The 23,386-nt window shown below is 39.1% G+C and overlaps 1 protein-coding gene across 6 annotated transcripts in view; it reads right to left on the reverse strand.

The window, feature by feature from the left end:
* The window catches only part of SOX5 (SRY-box transcription factor 5), a 960,413-nt gene that overhangs the window by 3,567 nt on the left and 933,460 nt on the right, over positions 1 to 23,386 (reverse strand). For all 6 annotated transcript variants that reach the window (XM_036251464.1, XM_036251468.1, XM_036251466.1 and 3 more), the window contains 3 exons: positions 11,376 to 11,484; positions 8,275 to 8,448; positions 903 to 1,119 (listed from right to left, as the gene is read on the reverse strand). In XM_036251464.1, coding sequence (XP_036107357.1) covers positions 903 to 1,119; positions 8,275 to 8,448; positions 11,376 to 11,484 — 500 coding nt within the window. The remainder of the gene's footprint in view (positions 1 to 902; positions 1,120 to 8,274; positions 8,449 to 11,375; positions 11,485 to 23,386) is intronic.

Genomic DNA, 23,386 nt, shown 5'->3' on the forward strand with positions numbered 1-23,386 from the left:
TTCTCCCACTCTACCTGAAGACATTTGAGAAAATATCCTAGGGTGAGGATTAAAAAAAATAAAAATAATTCCCAGACCCTGGACAGAGCAGGATGCCCCTTTCACGGGAATGCAGGGGATGGGGCAGATTTGAAAAGTTCACCTCTGACCATTTTCATAACAGCTTTTACTCTAAAAAGCTTTTGGGATCTTACTAACTTGTATTCCAAATAGGAGGAATTTTATTCCTGTGTTTTTTGAGAAAGTCCTGCAGACGCGATGTGGGGGCAGGCAGCCTATTACAGGGTGGGGAGCTGCATTCTACATTCAGAGAGAACTTTCCCATTCACACCTGCTGTGCCCTAGAGGCCCACTCTGTGTGCCCTGCAAAGACCCACATGTGCCCTCAGAATCCCCTCCATACCAGAAACTAGTGTTTCTTTCTTTTGAAATCATTTTTATGTTGAATTATCTCAACCAACTTAGCCGTGGTGGCATTATCTCTGTGAACCTGGGAAGTAATGAAAGTCGAGGAAAAGAGCCAGCCAGTGATCCTTCTGAGTTTTGAAGCGCAAACTTCAAAATGATTATTTCTGAGCCTGCATTTTTCAAACCAGCCATTAACACAGCTCAGGGAGCTTGGAGCGAATTCCCACCGGCTGTTCTTTTCCAGGATCACGCGGGGGAGAGTTTGAGCTCTGAAATGCACCGCGGTGAGGTCCTCCGCCTCAATCCCGTCTGCCCACTAAACAAACACGTCTTCCCACCCCGTTTGCCCACTACACAAACACGTCTTCCCACCCCGTTTGCCCACTACACAAACACGTCTTCCCACCCCGTTTGCCCACTACACAAACACGTCTTCCCACCCCGTTAAGCGTAACAGGGCCGTTCCCTGGAAAGGGCGGCTGGAAGGCGCGTACCCAACGTTGAAGTACTGCCGCATCTCCTGCCGCCTGTTCCGCATGATGGCCTTGTACTCCCCGATGCGCAGCTTCTTGCCGTCCACGAGGCAGGTGCGCTTCGGCCTGGGCTTGTACTTGTAGTCGGGGTACTTCTCCAGGTGCTGCTTGCTGAGGCGGGCCTGCTCCTCGTAATACGGCTGTTTCTCTAGGTTTGTCATCGCTTTCCAGCGAGACCCTGCGAGGAAAAGAGGGTTAAGATTCCAATTTGAACAGCTGCTCAGGATCCTAAAAAGATACGCCTGAGAACAAGAAAATCGAAAGTAAAAATGCTGGCGAAAAGCCAGAAATACAGAATGCTGTTTCTGAGTCGTGAGCTTTGACTCGAGACGTGAGGCTCAAGGACAGAGGTGTTAGTGGTCTGTCAAAGAAACTGTGCCCCCAAAGGTACAAGCACTGGGCAACGTATGTATTTTTTTCCTGGCACGGATTAACGATTTAGCCAAACTTGTCTGGTACGTAAGTAAAAGCTCATAGGTAACTTAATGGACATGTCTTTTACTCTTACATTAGGCCATGATATAATTCAAGTGTGAATTGAAAAGTTATGCAAAAGCTCACTACATATTTTCAATCTGAGGTTAATATTCTGGTTTTGGGTATTTTTATCTGGGCGTACGTTACTTATTATAAAGCTTTATAATGTTTATTACATATAATCCTTGTTCTCCCAAAATGTTTAAGTATATTTATAAGAATAATTACATTAAAATTCATTAAAATTTTAATTATTAAAGGTTCTGTATTAATGAACCTGCACTGTTTAACCACTGTGTGCTAGGTACTATGCCAAAATTTTACATAAATTATCTCAATCCTGTAAGATAGACATTATTTTTTACTGCAATCCTGTAAGATAGACATTATTTATATCTATTTCCATGGGTTGAAAAAAATTGAAATGCAGATAAATGAAGTAATTTACCCAAGGTCACACAACTATTAAACTGCAGATTTGTGACTCAAAATCAGGTTTGATGGAATTAAAAGTGTGCCACAATGTATGTCTTTAGATACCCATACCCACCTACTATATATGATCTAGTGTAAGTCAGAATGACATTCACAAGCATGGAAAACTTTTAACAAATCACTTTCAATAATACATAGAGATGTCACTTCCTGTGATGTTGTATGCATTAATAATGTTAGCCCAAATTTATTTCACCCTTCTTTTCACTTTTAATTTTTATTTGGATTCAACTACAATTGCAAAAACAAAAACACAAACACAAACCAATCGTTAAAACTTAATTACAAATACTTTATGCTAATTCTTAATACAGATACCGATTTAAAGCTCCGACTCTATCCATACGGCTATGTGTGGAACTAAAAGAAGTTGCAGTGATAATGTTTATTTATTATTGAGCATGTGAAAAAAAACTGTTTATTTACAGATGGTGTGTGTTTATCTGCAAGAATTCAGCTCCACCTTACCCAAATGCAAAAAGATCCAAATAACTGAAATTAAGAGATCCCAACCAAATATGTATGGGCATTGCACTTTTACTTGCCTTCCAGAATCACCTAAGCAAGATCTTAAAAGCTTTCAAATGGGTTCATTACTCAGACATGACTCTGTATCTCAAGTACAAATAGCTCCCGCTGAACAGTTCTTGCAGAGAATTTCTCAGTATGGGCTGTTAGATGTATTAAAGGAACGCAGTGGAAGGGACAATATCTCTTCCCTTAGAATTGTTTCCTATTGGAACATATGTTGCCTGGGTATATCCACACAGGTGTTATAAAGATTTATAAACAGATTTTTCCAATCTAGACAGCCAATATGATTTGTTCTCTCTACAGTAAAACCCAGGTTACAATTCAAATAATATAATTTATTTCTCTATTCCTTTATCAAACTTGTGTTTAATAAGTAGTGTCCAGCATTGTCAGTTATAGGTACAGTCTCAAATTCCTTATTGCCCAACATTATTCTTTAGAAGTAGTTGAAAACCATTATGTTGTTCTCATGAAAAATATATATACACAGATCGATTCTTTTTGTTGAGTTTCTTACAAGTATGTACAGTATATCAGAATTTTAGACTTCGTATAATAGAGTGAAAAAGTTAGTTGACCCCAATAATTTGCTGAATAATTATAAGAATACACGAAAAAATAGATCAAGAACAGTTGACTTGAAATACACTAGCTACCTTTATCACCATATAGAACCAAAACACTAGCATTTCCATTTTGAACAGGAATGGTCAGTGATTCTTTCCTAAGTCTACCGCTCAAAAAGAATGTTTCTCTAAGGAAAGAAACTGTTTATGCCTCCTAGTAGCCAGCCTCAGTCTGTGAAAACCCTTTTTGCATTTCCCGCTATGTGCATGATGCTGTATTAATTACTGGATGTGCAGCAGTGAATGGTTATGGTTCTTATCTTCTTGCAGTGGAGGAGAAATATATATAAACCGCTAACTACAAAATTTATTATTTTAATTACAGCTGAGGAAAGTACAGAAAGCTGTAAGAATGTATGGGAAGGAGGTGGAATCAGTCTGTGGCTGAGGAAGGCTGTGCTGCAGAAATGGCTCCCACAGGCTGCAGAGGGAGAAGAGCATCCTACGGAGGAAGAATGGAATGGTCAAGGCCTTGCAGTAGGAAGGGGGATTCGAGGAACCTTAGAGAGGTTGGGGATGGCTAACATGCACAGAAAAAGGATATATAAAATTATATCTAGCCATAATAAAAGATGAATACATTTTCAGAGAAGTTGGCTTCTAAATCTGGCATGACCCAGAATCACAAAATAGACATTTAGTAATATATTTTCTCTAGAATTATCACTGAATCCTAAGTTACATTAAAAAATATGGCCATATCATAGTTACCAATCTTTTAAAATTAAGAGTTAAGAGAGCTTAATAATTTTTCGAGTACAGGTCTTTTATCTCCTTGGTTAAATTCATTCCTAGGTATTAAATTTTTTTTTTTTTATGCAATTGCAAATGGAATTGTTTTTGTAGTTTCCTTCCTGGTAGTTCATTATTGGTGTATTATTATTATTTTTTAAATATTTTTTCTTTGTTGATTTTAGAGAGAGAGAGAAAGGGAGAGGGAGAGAGAGACAGAAACATCGATGATAGAGAACATCAGTTGGCCGCCTCCTGCATGACACAAAGGGCATCTGGCCCACAACCTGGGCATGTGCACTGACCGGGAATCGAACTGGTGACCTCTTGGTGCATGGGTCGACGTTCAACCACTGAGCCACACCAGCTGGGTGATTATTGGTGTATTATAACAAAAACATGGCTTAAGCACTGACTAGGGTAAAATGGCTAACTTCTGTTTCCTGACAGGGCAGAACAGTGTCTCTGTGTGGTGGCGAATGCCATTTTAATTTTTTTAATAATAGTTTCTGAATAGGGTTGACCAAATGACATTAGGATTTGGTGTCAATGGCTTTGCAGGCACAATGACTGTATGTAGCTGCGACAGAAACCCCTGAACCCACCAGGCAGGAATGGCAGGAAAGCACTTCCTATGTTTCCAAAAGTACGAAAACATCAACTTGAGTTGGGAGTGGTGGGTGGCTTCTCCTGGACCATGTGCAGGGAGTAAGTTCCCTGGTTTATCAGATGACTAGCCTTTGACAATTGAAAATAGAGAAGGACATTTAGATACTCCTTCTGATGTTAAAGAAGAAGACTCAATAAAAAATATTTGATGTTCAAAATACAGGGAAAAAACAGTCTTGCAAGTGCTTTTTCCTGTCCAGATCTGGCAATACAGTGGAAATGAAGAGTTGGAGCTCAGCAATGTTGTCATCTCCGTGGGGTCTGTAATGAATTTGCACATTTCACTCCAACTACTGTATATCTAATCGGAAAAAGATGTCCCCCATTCCCTGATCTAGTGCCAAACAGTAAAAGGTGATTCCTTATGTTAACAATTTCAGCAGAATGGCTTATTAAAACCAGATTTTAGGGTATTATAAAATGCTTAGAAGCCCTTTAAAATGTCAACTAGGATCCCCAGAGACTACGTAAAATGTCAACCCAGCTCAAGCGCCTGTTTTAAGCAGAATGAATTAGCGGCATGCTGTCGGAGGCGGTTATCCAAAACAATCAGTAAAAAGGAAAACATCAAGCTTTCTTTGTACTTTTAGATGAAATGGGCCATTCAGAATAATCTCGTGGAAATTTAAAGATCACTTATTTATTTGAAGCTATGACTAAATATTGAAATCCCAAACACCTCAGTGTTTCTTTTTCCTGCTATATCTTTAATTAACACACTTTCATTGAAATCAAGCAGTGCTCGCTTTCAAGTCGTCTGTTATCATATAATCATACGGTTATTGTAAATATTCTTTCCTTTTAACCAGAAAGGAACTCTTTTAGCTAGTCATCTCTTTCCAATAAAGGCTTTTGCTCAATTTTTCTAAAATATATTACATCATCAAAACTGATATTTCTCTTATACTTAGGATAAAGTTTTAATCAGTGAGTGTTACCTTTTCAGTATTCAGACATATGAGTTGAGAGATATAGACAATTTAAAACTTTTTATTTGTTATTTTTTATTTTTTTAATTCCTCACCCGAGGATATTTTTCTACTTATTATCAGATACAGTGGGAGGGAGGTAGAGAGACAGACAGAGAGAAACATCGATGTGATAGAGCCACATCAACTGGTTGCCTCCCACATGACCCAACCAGGGCCAGGGACGAACCGCAACTGAGATGCATGACCTGGACCGGAATCGAACCTGTGACTCATCGGTCAGTGGGCCAACGCTCTAACCTCTGAGCCAAACCGGCCAGGGCCAATTTAAAGAATTTTAGTATTTTATAGTTTGGGATTTCTAATTCAAAAATGACTGATACAGTAAAATATGTCCTATGGTTACATGAAGCATTTTATTCTGTTCTAGAGTTTTTCCAAATAGGACAGGTATGGTATGTTTTTTGTTTTTTTTTTTTTTTTAAGAATCAAAAATTCCATACAAAAGGTAGAATATAGTCATGAAAAGGAAAAACAGATCAAAGATGGTAAGAGATGCAAAAAGTGTGCATGTCCTTTTGATCAGTTTCAGTTTTTTATTCATACATAGATATATACTTTATATAAGTATTCATATCTTCTAGGTACACCTAAAGCCTCATATCCTTTTAAAATAACATTTATTTAAAAATCTCAAAATCCTTTTAGATGAAAACTGAGACACAAGTCTAAGTGATTAACATGTTTTGTTTGTGTACTTTGGTCTCTGTACAAATGCTGCTTGTGGACTGGTTGGCATCTATTGCCATGCTGAGAATATAGGATCATAAAAACACGTGTATGTGGGTAACTACCTTTAGATCATCAGTGTCTCAATGTCAGGACTCCAAAGGGACACTACGTGAACTACATCTAATTCCAAGTGTATTACAGATTTTAATCAAGTTTCAATAACTTAGACACACTTTCTTACTTATTTGTTAAAACTAAAATTTAATAGAGTTAAGTTTTTACTGTCGAGCTCTTAGAAGGCAGAGGGGAGACTATCGAAACGTGCTGAGGTTGCCCAGGACCTGGCCACCACGCTACGTAAAGATGAGGATGGTGCCCTGGCCAGTTGGAGCGCCGGCCCACGGACCAGAGTCCCGGGTTTGGTTCCCGCTAAAGGCACATACCTCGGTTGCTGTTTGTCCCTGCCCCAATTGGGGTCATGTGGGTGTCAGCCACTTGATGTGTCCGTTTCACATCCATGTTTCTCTCTCTCTTCCTCCCTCTCTCCCTCCTGCTCTATCTGAAGATAAATGCAAAAATGTCCTCGGGAGAGGGGAGGGGAGGGGAGGGGAGGGGAGGGGAGGGGAGGGGAGGGAGAACAAGAGAGAGAGGAAGGAAGGAAGGAAGGAAGGAAGGAAGGAAGGAAGGAAGGAAGGAAGGGAGGGAGGGAGGGAGGGAGGGAGGGAGGGAGGGAGGGGAGGGGAGGGGAGGGGAGGAGAGGGGAGGGAGGAAGATGTTGAAGGCACCAGTCACAGTGGCGAGGAGGCGAGGAGGAAATGGAGTCTTCCCTTTCTTTTCGCTGTGACTTAATTTGGTCAACACCAGGTTCCTACAGTCAGTGTCCTTCCTCTCAGCCCTCTCTCCTGTGCCCGGGCCGATGCTGCAGGGCACGTCTTATCTGCTCAGCAGGCCGCAGCAGTGGCAGAGTGGACACCCACACCCAGCATCTTCTGGTGTCTGACTGCAGACGTTTCCAGGTCTCCTAGAACGAACACCCTCTCCAACCCCAACCCCACGGCACACGATCATTCCACAGTTGAAAAAGGAAAAGATAGACATGGTCAGCACCAATACTGAGTGGCTCATCTGAGAGAAAGTTGGTTTCCTCTCGAGGAGGGGTTTGGGTGACTGGGTGGAAAAGGTGAAGAGATTAGAAGTAGAAATTAGTAGTTATAAAATAGGCACACGGCCCTGGTCGGTTTGGTTCAGTGGTTAGAGCGTCGGCCTGCGGTCCGGAGAGACCCGGGTTCAGTTCCCACTAAGGGCACGTACTTCGGTTGCAGTTTGTCCCCGGCCCTGGTTGGTCGTGCGGGTGGCAGCCACTCGATGTGTCCCTTTCACGTCAATGTTTCTCTCTCTCTCTCTTCCTCTCTCTCCCTCTTCCTCTCTCTCCCTCCCACTCTATCTGAACAAAAAAATGAAAAAATGTCCTCGGGTGAGGATAAAAAAATAAATAAATAAATAAAAGAGTCACAGGGATGTAAAGTAAAACACAGGGAATATAGTCAATAATATTGTGATAACTATGTATGGTGTCAGGTGGGTACTGGAAATATCAGGGCAACGCTTTGTGAAGTGTAAGAACGACCACTGTGCTATACACCTGAAACTAGTACAAAATAATATTGAATGTAAACTGTAATTGATAAAATTTAAAAAACCACAACAATGCACAGGCAGAATTTTTTGCTTCTTTTGCACATAGCTTTTTAAGTGTGGGCCACAGTTCATGTATACATATAAACTGATTCTAAAGGAGAATAAGAAGAAGTAGAAAAAGAAAAGAAAATATCAAAATAATTCTTAATACCCCATAGAAAAGAAACCTTTTTCCTAGTCTTAGTACAAATATTTCTAGATTTAATAAAAGAGAAAATATTACAACAATCAATACAGAGACGCACAACTAAACTAGCTGTAGTAACTGGGCACATTTCTCGATGAACACAGACTGTCTTACCATCAGAAGAAACGCCTGATTTTTAGATAAGCAGATAACATGAGCTGGCTGGCCTCCAAACCCCATACCTTTCAACAAGCACAGAAAACAGAACTCTACGTTTAATCCATACATCACTTAACCTTTAATACTTGTCTTACCCAATATCTTGCTGATGTTGGAGTTGTGCATGTCAGGAAAGGCTTGAAGGATTTTCCTTCGTTCATCTTTAGCCCACACCATGAAGGCATTCATTGGACGCTTTATGTGGGGTTCATTGCTACCACGCCCCCTGGATTCTCTATAAATTCTTGATTCTGAGACTCCAGCACTTCCTAAAAATAGGAGACATTGTTGCACATTAGTGGTGAAACTTTTAACATTTCTATTCCTTGCAATACTATGTTTTTAGACTATTAAAATATCTGAAAATAAAAGTACACATGATTATGGTACTTCCAGTTCTTGAGACAGATGCTTGTTTATGAAGCTTCTGTGATAAGCCTTGAGGTGGCAAATGTTGTATTTGTATTTTTAATCCATTTAGAATATATTTCCCTTTCTTTAATAGTGAATTATTTCATAATTTACTTTCTTTTTTTATATAATTTTTTTTCTCTATCGATTTTAGAGAGAGAGGAAGGAAGAGGGAGAGAGAGATAGAAACATCAATGAGAGAGAACAATGGTTGGCTGCCTCCTGCATGCCCCCCACTGGGGATGGAACCCGTGACCTCTTGGGGCATGGGTCAATGCTCAACCACTGAGCCACACTGGCCAGACTCATCATTTACTTTCAAGAGCACACAATAAACGTGAATATGTGATCTTGGATGCAAATTGGAAAAAGAATAGTTGGATTAGATCAACAGACCTGCACATACTGTAGAAAAATTAAATAGATGAAGAAGCTAAAAAAATCGTGAAACACTCTACTATGTTCAACAGACCAGATGAGCGCAGCTAAGCATGTGTCTCTGTTGCCGAAGGCCTAGCAGAACACAGAGTACTCTGCCCTTTTCCCTCTCTGAGGTTCCATAAATCAAAACGCTGCTGGATCAAACTTTGAGGTTAAAATACAATACAGACATTCTCCTGTAAAGTGTCTGGCTTTTCTTTGAAATTATGCACTAATAATAAATGCATGAAATATGCTGATGCAGCAATGACAGTCTGCTCCCCAAAAGATATTTGAAAATTGTAAACAACAAAAACAAAAGACAAATGGTTACTTGACTATGGTTTTCTAAAGAGTCAATGGCCACTCATTTAAGGGGGGAAAATATATATATTAATATATATTAATTTCCCTTAATTTTGCCCCTGATGTCTGCCTAAGTTCTCCATAGATCCACTGAAAGTCACATTCCAATCGGCAAGACTCATGATGATAAAACACAACCAAGAGTCACCGTGGAAACTTCGGAAGCTGCAGTCACTCTTTCAGGCTTTATGTGACTTTGCAGCACAGTTTCAGCAGAGTAAACAGCTTCCGGAGGTACTTGAGTTTAGGCAACAAAGGAGGGAGGGAGGAAGAGAGAGAGTGAGAGAGAGAGGCAAAACACATGAAACTGACATTAAGTTTTCCAAAAGACGGAAGAGAGATATATTGGTAGCATGCAAAATTCGGGGATTTTTAGTGTGTAGTAGTGATAAAAGCACTGTCTTTTCCTCCTTCATATTCCTCTTCCTTGCTTTTCTTAACTGGAAGGAGTTACCCAGACTTCAAGACCTCTACAGCAGCAAACCAAAAAAAACACAGCACACCTGTTGGTGGGGTTTCTCATTATTTCTCATGCATTTTATGCTCGTTGGTCTCATGAAGATTGGGAAATATTTGCATAGAAGCATGACTGAATTTAACAAACAACAGTAACAAAAGTTTGATGTTTTAATGTTGATTATCTTGCATATATTTTATCATGCTAAAACAACTTAAAATTTATGAAATGTGCTATACCAGTAATTGTTTTTTTATTGACAAAAATGAGTGCTAATATATGGCAACATCTTTCTAAAGTGGGTTTGTAACTAGCAAATGATCATTTGCACATCTGCCTTTTCTTGTTCTTACACCTTACGGCAACATAAGCAATAAAATGAATGTTATGTGACTTAATCAGAGCTAAGCGAGAGCGAGCTCTCTGTATGTGCTTTGGCCAGGTTTATCTTATCCAAGCAAAGCAGGAAATAGAAGGAAACGTTTGCATTCAATAGGCCAGAAAAACACAGACTCTTCTTGGATATCCAACTAAATAAAATTCAGTTTTGACAGAATTAGCTGGTTAAATGCTCAAGTTTAGCTAGTGCCTTGGCTAGTGCAGAACTGGACTTAAAAGCAGAATTGGCCCAACGCACAAATAGGCATTTGTGTATTTTGGGAGACTCCAGTGAAGGGCTGTGTCCTAAAGCGTGTTTGCCGTGGTGCAGACTCTTCTCCACGCAGGCAACTTCCTCTGCAGTGGTGACAGATGTAAGGGCAGAGCCCTTGTGACGCGCACTGACGCCGAGAGACGTTCCAGTCACAGCCCGGTGTCAGAGAAATGGCACTTAAACTGTGTCCCTCTTCGCTGGGCTATTAAAATTGGAGGCCTCATTTTAATGAATTGTCACTGTGGGTGTTTCTAATGTTCGGAGACGGTGCAGACGACAGAAATCCCAGGGCGCAGAAGAAGGCAGGAGGCTGGTGGCTGGAGCCTGGCTGGGCTACGGGGGAGGCAGGGCACTGCACTGTGTGGCAGAAGAGGAAACGGTGGAAATGCAAGAAACCATCCATCCTAACCACGTCCTCTGAGCCGTGTATTCTGGTCAGGGTTTGACAAATGAAAACTGGAAAATGAGCTTATAGATACAAATTTTGGAAAAATGTGTTTCAGGTACAAGAAACAGGGAAGTGAGAGAGAGACGGGGTAGGTGGTGGTCGAGAATATTTGCTCTGGAATCCTTCCATCTTGAATCCAAGACCTGCCTCCGGCACTCACAGCCCTATAGCCTTGGGGGAAATGATTCAAAATTCCGAAGGGCCCATGTCCTCATCGGTACTTATCTCACAGGTTGTGCTAGGAGAGGGTTAATGAGATGATCCACGCCAAGGCCCCAGCGGAGTCCTGGGCACATGGGGACTGCTCACACATCTGCTCTCCTGCTCCCATTGTGACGAGCAGGTATGAGGTGACTGCCTTGCATATTTTTTAGTAGTTGTAAGTGGCACCAGAGAGACACTTCTGCACACTATTGGAACACATATGAACAATTTCACAAACCATCAGAATCTCCACTCATATTGAAATCCATCATGGCATGGCTAAATTTTCCTTCTTCATTCTGTTTAACTGCCAGTTGCTGAGTCAGACTCTCCAGTGTTGTTTTCTCCTGAAAAAAAAAAAAAGTTTATAGTGAGAGTTCAATCTGGAAATGATAATTATTCAAAGACATTTTTTTCTTGGGCCATAGATAAGACATCAGCTTCTGGGAGGGATGGGATGTTGGTTTATTCACCTTTGCACATTCAGCACATTATGTAATTGAAGTAAATAATGAGCAGGATTTTTGGAGGAACTCTTCTTATTCTTAGAATCCCCTTTATAATCTTGGCATTTGGACTTGGTAGGCCAAAAAGATATCAGCTGGGATCTTTGGAGATAACCTTCCCAGATCACAAAATGTACCTAGAACCTTCATGAAAGCAACCTGTTTTAGAACATTGGAAATGCCTGCCTTACTTTCAGACAGACATTAGAAGTATAAAGAGGCATGGGTCCAGAGAAAGTCTTCCAGTAGTCAGGTGACCAACTGATAGAAACCTAATTCACAGTAGTGCCCTCTGGTTGCCATCTTTTTTTTTAACCCTCACCCAAGGACATTTTTTGACATTTTGTTCAGATAGAGTGGGAGGGAGAGAGAGAGAGAGAAAGATCAATGTGAAAGGGACACATCAAGTGGTTGCCTCCCACACGACCCAACCAGGGCCGGGGACAAACTACAACCAAGGTACGTGCCCTTAGCAGGAAATGAACCCGGGTCTCTCTGGACTACAGGCCAATGCTGTAACCACTGAGCCAAACCGGCCAGGGCTGGATGCCATCTTCTTAAATGCCATCTACATTCCTCATGTAAGGGTAATGAAGACATTTAAATATTCATTGCTAATTGCTTGTCAAGACTCCGTACATTCAATGTGAGTGCCTGCTACTTGGACCACAATTTGGTGTGGATTGCTAAGCCAAAATATTGAGTTGGCAAATTATTTGAGATACAAATATACCAAATTTAGATCTGCAAAGAAATCAAGTAATTTAAAAGCATGCAGTGCATGATTTGAATTCATGGAGAATATGGTATTACAAACAAAATTATTTTTAAGGAAAATATACTGCTTCATCTAAACCACAAGAGATATTCAACCATTTCCAAATTAGCTGGGTGAGTTTAGGGACAGAATAAGCATCCAGCGAAAGGTTTACAATTTTCTCTAGCGCTCTCCATCACTGCTCTGGGGGCGATGTTTCCAAAGGAGTTTTAAGAAAAGCATCTATTGGATTTCATGAAATGTGCTCGTGTTTCTTTATAATTTCTATTGGATTTCATAAAATGTGCTCTTGTTTTCTGAAGAACACAGTCATGGATTGAACAAGCGAATCACATATACTATAGAACAGTTACTGACATAATAAAATGTTTACAGGAAATAAGCAACTATATAAGATAATTGTATTATAGGTAAAGGGCCCAAGTAATGTTCCTGCCAAGAGATGAGGGTATTGAAATGAATACGGTACATGCTTTATCTCCATACAATCCCTGACAGTATTACAGGTGTACACACTAGTGAAACATTCTCTTACTGCAGTGGCCTGGGAACTCCTGTCCTCTATTTGTCAAATTCTATACATGAATTTAAAAGAAAAATAGTTTTAATTGTAAATCACTATAAAATACAGTAGGGAAACTGGAAATAAGCTAGTTCTGTCTACTTTTGTTCTATAGGAGTATCTAGTGCTAACATTGAAATAAATTATCAATTTAAAAAATGTAGAACTTTTTGTTTTGTGTGTAAAATTGGTATTTTAACTACTTTATATGTTCTGGATTTTCTTATTTTTATTTTTTGCTGAGAGTCTGCTGTATTATTCAGCTGAGCTCAGAAGCACCGAGGATATCAGCTTGACAGACTCTTGTTGTAGCAAATGTAGATGTTAAACTACAAGACAGTTACATTAAAAACAAACAAAAGACCACATTTCATCAATATGATATGATAGCCCCCAGGTCAATGACGACTACTGTTCTATCTTTGGGGGAATGTACTGGGCATGGATCATCTCTCAGGTTTTGATTTAACAGTGTATAGGACAATTGTGCTACTTATTTTCTAGAGATATTTCCATTTCGAAGTCTTTCAAGAAGAGAAAGCAAAGTGAAGGTGATCAGGGTAGAAAAAGAACCAAGTGGTAAGTGACTTCTATGGTTCTGAGTTCAGTTGGATGGAGCCTGTACCATCTTACCAAGAGGTTAACATTAACAACTGATAAGTGAGTAGTAAGGTCACAACGAGTTTTTACAAGAAGTAACCTTTAATCATTTACCTCTAAAGCGCAGAGTATAAAAAAATGACGAATTAGTTACCCTGAAGTGGAATTTACAACACGTCTCAAGAGGATGTCAGTTGGAGATAGTGGATGTTAAATGGCAGGATGCACCCTTTCTGTGACCCTTCGCATAGTCATTTAGGCTAATTCTCATGTGAACAGGGAAAATGAGAGGTAATTGGAGGGAACAGAGAATGTGTGGGTGCCTTTAATTAAAACACCTCACAACAGCATGTAAATCAAAATGCTAATATGGTCACATTTTAGAAACCCTCACTGACAATAAATTCAGAAGACCATAAAAGAATTGAGGTAAGGAGGATATAATAAAATCCAAGTGATTATATGGTAAATATATGGTATATAAAAATATAGTGCTTATATGGTTATTATGAGCTATTATGTAATTCCATATAAAATTAATCCTATAGTAAAAGTTTATATTTAGTTCTTATGTATAGAGGTAGATATGAATCAACATGTGGATAGAAGTCTAGATAATATATTGAGTCACCAAAAGAATGAGATTGATTTAAGAATAGTTTTCAAAGTTTAAATTCAATCTATTTAGGCATATAGAAGAAAGTATCAGCCAAATATTATAAAGCACAAAGGCTAATACACTGAGAAGATTCCTCTCATTTTCTTCTAACACATCCCTGGTCGTCCCCTTCCCAAGAGTCTACCTATGTACTATCATGTTTAAAAACTCAACCTTTTGAGATTTTGTTCCTTGGGTTAAATATTTTCTTTTCCAAAAGCCTCTATTCAAGTGAGCAAATATTACTGAGAATGATAATACTTTTAGTCTCAAAGTTCTTATAATCCAATTAATTCACGCTAAATAGAGGCAGCTGAAACAAAATGAGGGCAGTATATATTAGGTAGGAAAGGAGTAAACAGTAAGATGTTGAAAATAGGAAACATCAAAGAAATTGAGTTTGTGGAAACAGAAAAAAATGTTGATGGGCACAGGTGACAATGTTTTGTTGTTGTTAATCCTCACCTGAGTATATTTTTTCCATTGATTTTTAGAGAGAGAGAGAGAAAAAAAGTCAATGTGAAAGAGACTTATCAATTGGTTGCCTTCTTCATTGACCAGGCCAAGGATCAGACCTATAACCCAGGCACATGTCCTTGACTAGGAATCAAACCCTTGATCCTTCAGTGATCCACCCAATGCTCTAACCACTGAGCATACCAGCCAGGGCCACAGGTGACAATTTTGACCAAATGTATTGTCTTAGTTACAACTGGCTCCAATGAAAACCATATTAATCAACAATTTGTACAAATAAGGAGCAGTCTGTGCCCAACTTTACATCAGTGTTCTGGAACACAAGTTTAGTTATAATTTACTACCCTCTTAACACTATCCAGTCTCTGATCTTGGAATTGGCAAGATTCATTGGTTTTCTCTTTTCTACCTTTTTTCTATTAGATATAAAACAAACCAAAAAATAAAAAAAAAAATTAAAGAAATACTTGCCAAAATTCTACACTGCTCTAAGTAGTTTCAGAGTAGAGCATGCAAGGAGATGTATTACTACAAAGTAGTCAAAATGAAATAGTCTTGAGGGTTTATAAATTAGGACCAAACAAGATGACCTGTATGCTTTCTTTAACAAAAACAAGCAATTGGATAACAACTAGATTTCCTTTGAAAAGATGTTTCTTATCTGGCCAATCAAATTTTATACAACTATGCAGGTTTACCAAGGTGGGAAACATTAGGCAGTGTCTGATTTTACTTGAAGAAAATCTTATGATCCTATGTTGACTTATACAAATATCCAAATGAATTTTATCTTATCTACAGAAGAAAAGAGCGTTTTAGATTATGTAGCTTCTTGGGGTCAAATGCATAACTCTAAAAGTCAACATTAAAAAAACTATATTATTAATGTGTTAATATTCACTTAGGGAGTTTGGCAGCTGGTCTTGGGTTCTGTGGCTGATCCATGGGCTTGCAGAATGGAAAATGGCATGTGTATTATTTGCACATGACAGCAGGCTATCGTAGGAATCAACAAGGAGAGCCATTACATATCTAAAGAAATGTGGTCAATGAGTCAATTAGAAGTGGTCAGAAAAGATCTGTATTTTCTAAGCCAAGAACATTCTGAATGGCAAAAGGCCACAGGGATTAATGGGAAGAGTCAATATTTGTATATATAGACAATAACCCATTTAGAAAATAATGGGTTAGGGGATCAGGAACATGTCTTAACCAAATTGTCATTTATATTAACTGTATTACTTTAGATAAATCTATTATCCTCCTGTATCCCAGAATCCTAATTTGTAAAATAGGGTTTAAATATACATTAGATTCTCATTAGTTTTAAAACAAATTAAGAAGGATATACTTTTTCTTTTTTTTAATCCTCACCCGAGGATATTTTTCCATTTTTTGTACAGATAGAGTGGGAGGGAGAGAGAGAAAGGGAGAGAGAGTGAGAAACATCGACGTGAAGGGACACATCGAGTGGCTGCCACCCGCATGACCAACCAGGGCCGGGGACAAACTGCAACCGAAGTACTGTACGTGCCCTTAGCGGGAACCGAACCCGGGTCTCTCTGGACCACAGGCCAACGCTCTAACCGCTGAGCCAAACTGGCCAGGGCAAGAAAGATATACTTTTAAAATTAGTTTTAAAAAAGTCTATGAGGGAAATTGAAAAGATAAAGATTCTTCTTAACATAAGAATCACAGGAATAGTTAGTTCAATGAGTATTAATTACTCTGCCATGGTTAGGTCCTTCTATTCTCTATGGCCAAGTAGTGGACTAATGCATTAAAAAGGAGAATGCTGGTATCAACTCTAAAAATTCTTGAGATTTGTTTCCCACTTTTTTTCCATCATCTACATTCTACAACAATGTACTTAATCTTTTTTTTTATTTTTTAGAGAGAGAGAAAGAAAGAGAGGGAGGGATGGGGTAGAGAGAGAGAGAGAGAGGAACATGGGTATAAGGGAAACATTGATGGGTGGACTCCTATAGGGTCCACAACCCAGGATCAAACCCATAACCTAGGCGTGTGCCCTGACTGGGAATCACACCCGCAACCTTTTGGTGTACAGGGTAATGCTCCAACCTACTGAGCTACCCAGTCAGTAATCTTTTTGTTAAATTTATTTTCCATTTGATGCTCAGGCATGATGGTTTACAGCTTTATAATATAAGTTTACTAGATATTTAAATTGAAAATTTCTATTCCATTACTTCAACTTACACAGAAAACAATGAAATTCACTATTTATAACGGCTCCTTTATTAATATTTAATAGAGAAGTCAAAACAAACAAACAAACAAAAAATCCCACACACATTGTGCTTTAGAAGAGGTGGCTATTTATTTCCTTAGCTACCTGAGCCGGAATTAAACAGTTCACGAGTAAATGGTTCCTCTATTACTCCTTGAAATTGGGATTCGTAGAAGTGATGAGCTTTGCTCCCTACCAGACATACATACACAAAAGGAGAGATGGGCTGTGGATCAGCTATCATAATGGACATCCCTGAAATAAAGCTCACAAAGCTATAAAACTCATAAAAAGCACATGCATGAAATGACAGAACAGAGTGTGACTGTCAAATGTTGACTCAGTAACAGTTAAACCCCTTCTGGCTGCACTTTTTTTTTTTTTTTTTTTTTATGGTCTCCTTCTATACTAATGACATGGGAAGAACAAAGAAACAAAAAAGGTTTTTAACCCTCCATTTATGTGAATCTCACAGACCACCAAAGAAGATGAAAGATTATTTATAATGTCATAATAATTTATTAGTTGGAGATATTTTTCATCAGCTTAAGTAAAATACGAAGAAACAATGCATGTGTCCACCCCTTCAACCTCTTGGTTTCACCCTTGCTTATTGAGATCACCATTTTCTAAAAAGTAATAATTCACCCACATTATCTAACAGCACAAATGGAAGAAAAGGCTTTCTTGTAAATTGTATATAAATTATATACAAATACACATACACACACTCTCACACTCACACACACACTTCCCTCCAATATCAACAATAATGCAAGTTGAAGAAATCTTTCACTAATTTAGTCTGGTCAAATGTTAATTCACCCATTAAGATATTCCCAGATACTTTGGTACTCTGAAATCTTGTATTCCTTAGGAATATTTTTCCATTCATTTTCTCCATCAGAGAATTTTAGGGATATAGGAGCTAAGTAGTTGGTAAGGTCCATAAGTGTCCTCTTGTCTAATCATCTACAAAATCAGCCTTCTCTAATGTTGATTTTTCCCCCTTATAAATTCCACTAGATTCCCCTAGTGGAAAAAGCATGAATTAGAAGCCATAATGTGATTCCACCATCTAATCTCCTTTCATGAAATTTGGTAGCCGGCCTCATGAAATATTTCTTGAAGTGTAATTCCAGCTAAATTCCTTAGGATCTTAGCTTCATCAAGCGATCTGGTACAACTGAAATGCATTGCCAGGTCAAGGTTTATTGAGAAGTATTATAGAGTAAAAGACAGATGGGATGGTTTTGAAGGAAACACACAGTTTCTATGAATTCAAATCTTTAATCCAGATGAGTAACTTTACAAGATAGTAAAATGACTTGTGGATAAATTGAATCCCTATCTTTTTTTAAAATTGATTTTAACGTGGGAGAAACATTAGAAAGTTGATGACAAGTAACTAATTACGATGCTCATGAATAAAGAGAGAAATATGAGGGCCAGTGACACCCGGTGTATGAAAGGATCGAGCTGACTGTTTTAAGGATTCATGAAGAGCACTGAGGAGAGGATATGGTGTAACAAGAAGCTACTATGGGTTCACTAAGAAAAACAATGACTTTAGTTTTTCTTTCCTACAGGAATTCTCATGTAGACCAGAGAAGCTCAATGGCCATAATGTTTTGGACTTAACTCAGCTTTGGATTATGTTCCTACAAATATCCTGTTGTCATGATGGAGAAATTGCCCAGGACTCTGAAAGAGAGAGTTGAATGGAGTGGGAAGAGGAGATCAACAATAGATATCTCTAAATATCTTAAGAACCTCCACATTTAAAAACAAAAAAGACCTGTTCTTTGTGAAAACGAGAATTTGGCCATAGATCCAGATGGCAGTTTTGACCATACAATCAACTGCATATGCAGGTTTTGACCTTGTGGTCGAAGGTACCCATACTTAATGGATACCACCAGGCAGTACAAATGTAATAGAGAACCAGTGCTCTGGAGTGAAAGGAAAAATAGACTAGATGTGCCTTGGCCGGTTTTGCTCAGCGGTTAGAGCGTTGGCCTGTGGTCCAGAGAGACCTGGGTTCGGTTCCCGCTAAGGGCAGTTTGTCCCCGGCCCTGATTGGGTCGTGCGGGAGGCAGCCACTCAATGTGCCCTTTCACATCGATGTTTTTCTCTCTTTCTCTCTCTCTCTCTCTCTCTCTCTCTCTCTCTCTCTCTCTCTCTCTCTCCCCCTCCCACTCTATCTGAAGAAAAAATGAAAAAATGTCCTCGGGTGAGGATAAAAAAAAATAGACTAGGTTTTTCCCTGCCCTTTCCTCACTCCCAGATAGAACTCTGACCAGTGGTTGTAAGTTATCTGGTGAAAGACAACGAGCCACTGAATAAATAGTTCTCTAATAGTCAGAGCTGTCTATCCAGGGAATGGGCTGCCTCAGAAGGTAAAAAATTTCACCTCTCTGGAGGGCTTCAAGCACAGCATGTTTGAGATACTGAAGAGGTAGGTCAATGTCAGATGACAGGTTGGATAAAGGTCCTTTCCATTTTCTTACAAATATGCAATTCTCTGTCCTACTTGCCTGGACTCCCTAAAACCAAAGTAAAAATATTTTGACACATGTATAAAACCATACATATTTTCTCTATCCATGAATGACAATTTCCTCAAAAGTTGTTAATTGAGTTTCAAAACTGAAAGGCACTCCATTTATAATTGGGAATTCTATAATCATGTCCTGAAATTCAAGAAAGATCATTCAAATTATGAAAAAAAACTTCAAAAATATGGTTGCTGAAATATATTTTATGAAGAGTTTGTCCAATAATAATCAGATGTATAGATTCAGGTACTTCATAAACAACACAGTCATAGGCCCAAGTTCAACATTATAATTTAGTCCTTAAACAAGGCAAACGCTGTGATGGGGAAGACGTCACTGAGGCGTGGGGGGATAATGCACAGAAAATCCACTCGAGGCATCTGCAGAAAACAAATCACTCACAAAGAAGGTAGACTGAGTGCCGTCACAGTAAAATAATGGCCCTTGCTGATTTGTCGTGACGGTGCTTAGGGTGTGTACAAGTGGAAGAGAAGGCAGGAGAGGGAAGCAATGAAACCCGAGTTTTCCAGTGTCTGTACTTGGGGTCAGCATTCAATCACCGTCTGACAAACGACTTTGTTATTTCAGACCAGGGCAGATATAGATACTGTGTGTACCGAGTCAAGTCGGAGGGATGATGGGAGAAGATCAGGGGTCCAACAGAGACAAACGACCGAAGTCACAACCTACCCTGGATGTCCGGTAGGTGGGAGGGTGTGCAGATGTAAACAGAACTGGAATGTTGTCTGATAATAACTGTTCTATAAACAATGCGTAACTGAGTAATTGAGCCACAGAAGTGTATAGAATCATTCTCTTTAATTTTTCCTTTTTAACGGAATAAAAACTATATAACCGTCAGCATTCTTACAAATGCAGCCTCAGTAGCCAGTCATTACCTCAGCTAAAGAACTACAACTGGACTATTTTAAAGAGTCGTGGTTTGGTTCCGAAATGCCGGGTCTGACAAATAGAAGCGGGCGTGTCAAGGTTATCGTTCACTTTTCGATTATCCATGGTAGTTTTAGAGGAAGGGGAGATGTAGATTAGAATAGATATTTAAATCTCATTTTAATGAATATTAAAATGTCATGTTTTTTAAAAAAAAATTTTTCTTTCTTGATTTTAGAGAGAGAGGGAGAGGGAGAGAGACAGAAACATCAATGAGAGAGAACATCAATTGGCCGCCTCCTGCATGACCCCGCTGGGGATTTGGCCCACAACCTGGGCATATGCCCTGACCAGGAATCGAACTGGAGACCTTTTGGTGCAGGGGTCAATTCTCAACCGCTGAGCTAACCCGGCCGGCAAAGTTTCATGTTGTATCAGAGTTCCTACGAGAAGTAAAATAAGTAAGACTGAACATACTCCTTCTGTTTTCCTAGTTCATTCTCATGTGAAGGGACTGGTGTGTGGCGAAGAAAGGAAGACCTAGAAAGGGAATGGAAACAGGACAAATAAAGAACTGGAAAAATCTGTGGAGATGGTGACTGCTTAAATGAGATTTGTGACAAAGACTCAAAAACAATAAACTAAATAATACACATGACCAAGGCTGAGCACAAGCTAATCAAACAGACACTAGGTGACTTCTGTGAGCATCTCCAGTATGGCCCATTAGAAAGGAGACTGAAATTCTAGCCAGAGGATCTTGGTTTACCAAATGATCTACCACTTGAATTGCTGTCATCTTCTTAAATCTCAGTTTTTTTTGTTTTTGTTTTTTATCCTCACCCGAGGACATTTTTGCATTTATCTTCAGACAGAGTGGGAGGGGGAGAAAGAGAGAGAGAGAAACATTGATGTGAGAGAGACACATTGAGTGGCTGCCACCCACATGACCCCAACCAGGCCGGGGATAAACTGCAACCAAGCTACGCGCCCTTAGTGGGAACCGAACCCGGACTCTCTGGTCTGCAGGCCAACGCTCTAACTGCTGAGCCAAATCGGCCAGGGCATTATTTTATTCTTAAAACAAATATAAACATACTGTTCTTCTCATATTACAGTACATACAAGATTGAAATTTAATGTAAAAGCACTTTGCAAATGGTAAGGCCCAAAATAAATGTCAATCATTATTACTGCTAGGACCCATAAGCAAGCCTTTCTCACTTGACCTTTGGGATGAGGAAGGGAGAAGGAAAGAAACGATCATCTTAAGAGACCACGTTTCAAAAAAATGAAAATTCCAGTCCAGCAACAAAAGTGATTCTTATTTTAATTATGTAAAATTTAGTAAAAATCAGAAAGGTGGGGTCATCCATGCATATCTATAATCCTTCACTTTGGCATGACTATTGCTTATTATCTTTCTAGTCTTTTATCTATGTACCATGGAAATATATATATATATTAGTTGCTCTCTGCGTAGTGTTTTCAAATTCGCTTTGTATGGTGATTACCAGAGCTGGGTAATCACCCAGGGGGCTGGGAGGAGGTAGAAGAGCATAAAGGGGATAAATGGTGACGGAAGGAGACTTGATTTGGGGTGGTGAACACACAATACAATATACAGATGTTGTATTCTAGAGTTGTACACCTGAAACCTACATAATTTTATTAACCACTGTCACCCCACTGAATGCAATAAAAATTTACACAGAAAGAATACTATCATAAGCATACCCTCAGATCTTCAGGTGGATAAACAGTTTCAGTGATCAGAGAGCCTGCGGGTGTCTACGCGAGAGCCCTGTGCGCTGTGCCCTGTGCGTCTCTTTTCACTGCACCGTCCTGCACTAACCCTCTACCAGAATGATGTAAAGAACACAAGACTCTCTGTTTGAAAACACGCACAGCTTTTCCAGGCTTGAAAATTAAACCATAAAAAGTTTACTGAAAAAAAAAAAAAAAAAAAAAAAACCTTTAAAAAGCTCCTTACAAACTCACACCATAATTGCACCCCACCGAGCGTGGGCACTTGCTGGCTGCAAGCAGTGGCACTGTGACAAATGTGGCAAAACTGAAAGGGGGCTATACTAGGAGAGAGTCTTCCACTGGCCATCTGTGAAAATAAGGCATGTGGCCATTAAATGCAGAGGCTGTAAATATACACAAACTCCATGAAGCAAATGGCAAAAAAGGACTAAACTTCAAGCTCAAACAAATCAAAATGTTTAATGCATAGTTACCACTGCTGGACGAAAACAGCTCTGATCTTTGCAGTCTGCACACTCGGCATGGATTTCAATTAAATACCCCCGAAAAGAAAAGAAAGAAATGAAAAGACACAGGACAAAAAAAATAAACAACAACAACAAAAAAACCACAACAAAACAAAACAAAAAACAACCATCTGGAACAAAAGGCTATAGACAGTCTCTACTCAATTTCTAGAAACAAACAGCCCCTTTAACTTGCACCAGCCTGTCGAGAATGCCGACTGGAATTATTGAAAGGCTGACACCCTGAGTGATGGATGGGTGATGACATAATACCTATTTGCCTTTTTGTCATGGTCTTTGAAAACTGGCTGCTCTGTGCTGATAATATTCACTAAGGGGCTTTCCTGTCCCTTCCTGTCCCATAAGAAGTGTTCCCTAGCTAAGACACGCAGAATTAGGAAGGTTTTATGAATGAAAAACAAAAGAAAAGAAAACCTAAGGATCAAATGCCAACTTGCACATAAAAATCTGGTCTACATTTTCTAATAATCAGTTGCCTAGAAAGCAGTTCCCCAATCCATTTATACAAATTTGCAAAGTAGAGAGACTCCAATAATAAAAGGCAAGTATTCAACATCAGATTTTGTGTATCTTTTAATTAAAGTCACCAAATAATTATATGTAAAGTAGAGATTAAAAAATAATATATGTTCACTTTTATAAATAGTAAATATCAGTCATCTGTGTAATTT

Source organism: Molossus molossus, unplaced genomic scaffold (genome assembly GCF_014108415.1).
Source record: "Molossus molossus isolate mMolMol1 unplaced genomic scaffold, mMolMol1.p scaffold_m16_p_10, whole genome shotgun sequence".
NCBI classification, from domain to species: domain Eukaryota; kingdom Metazoa; phylum Chordata; class Mammalia; order Chiroptera; family Molossidae; genus Molossus; species Molossus molossus.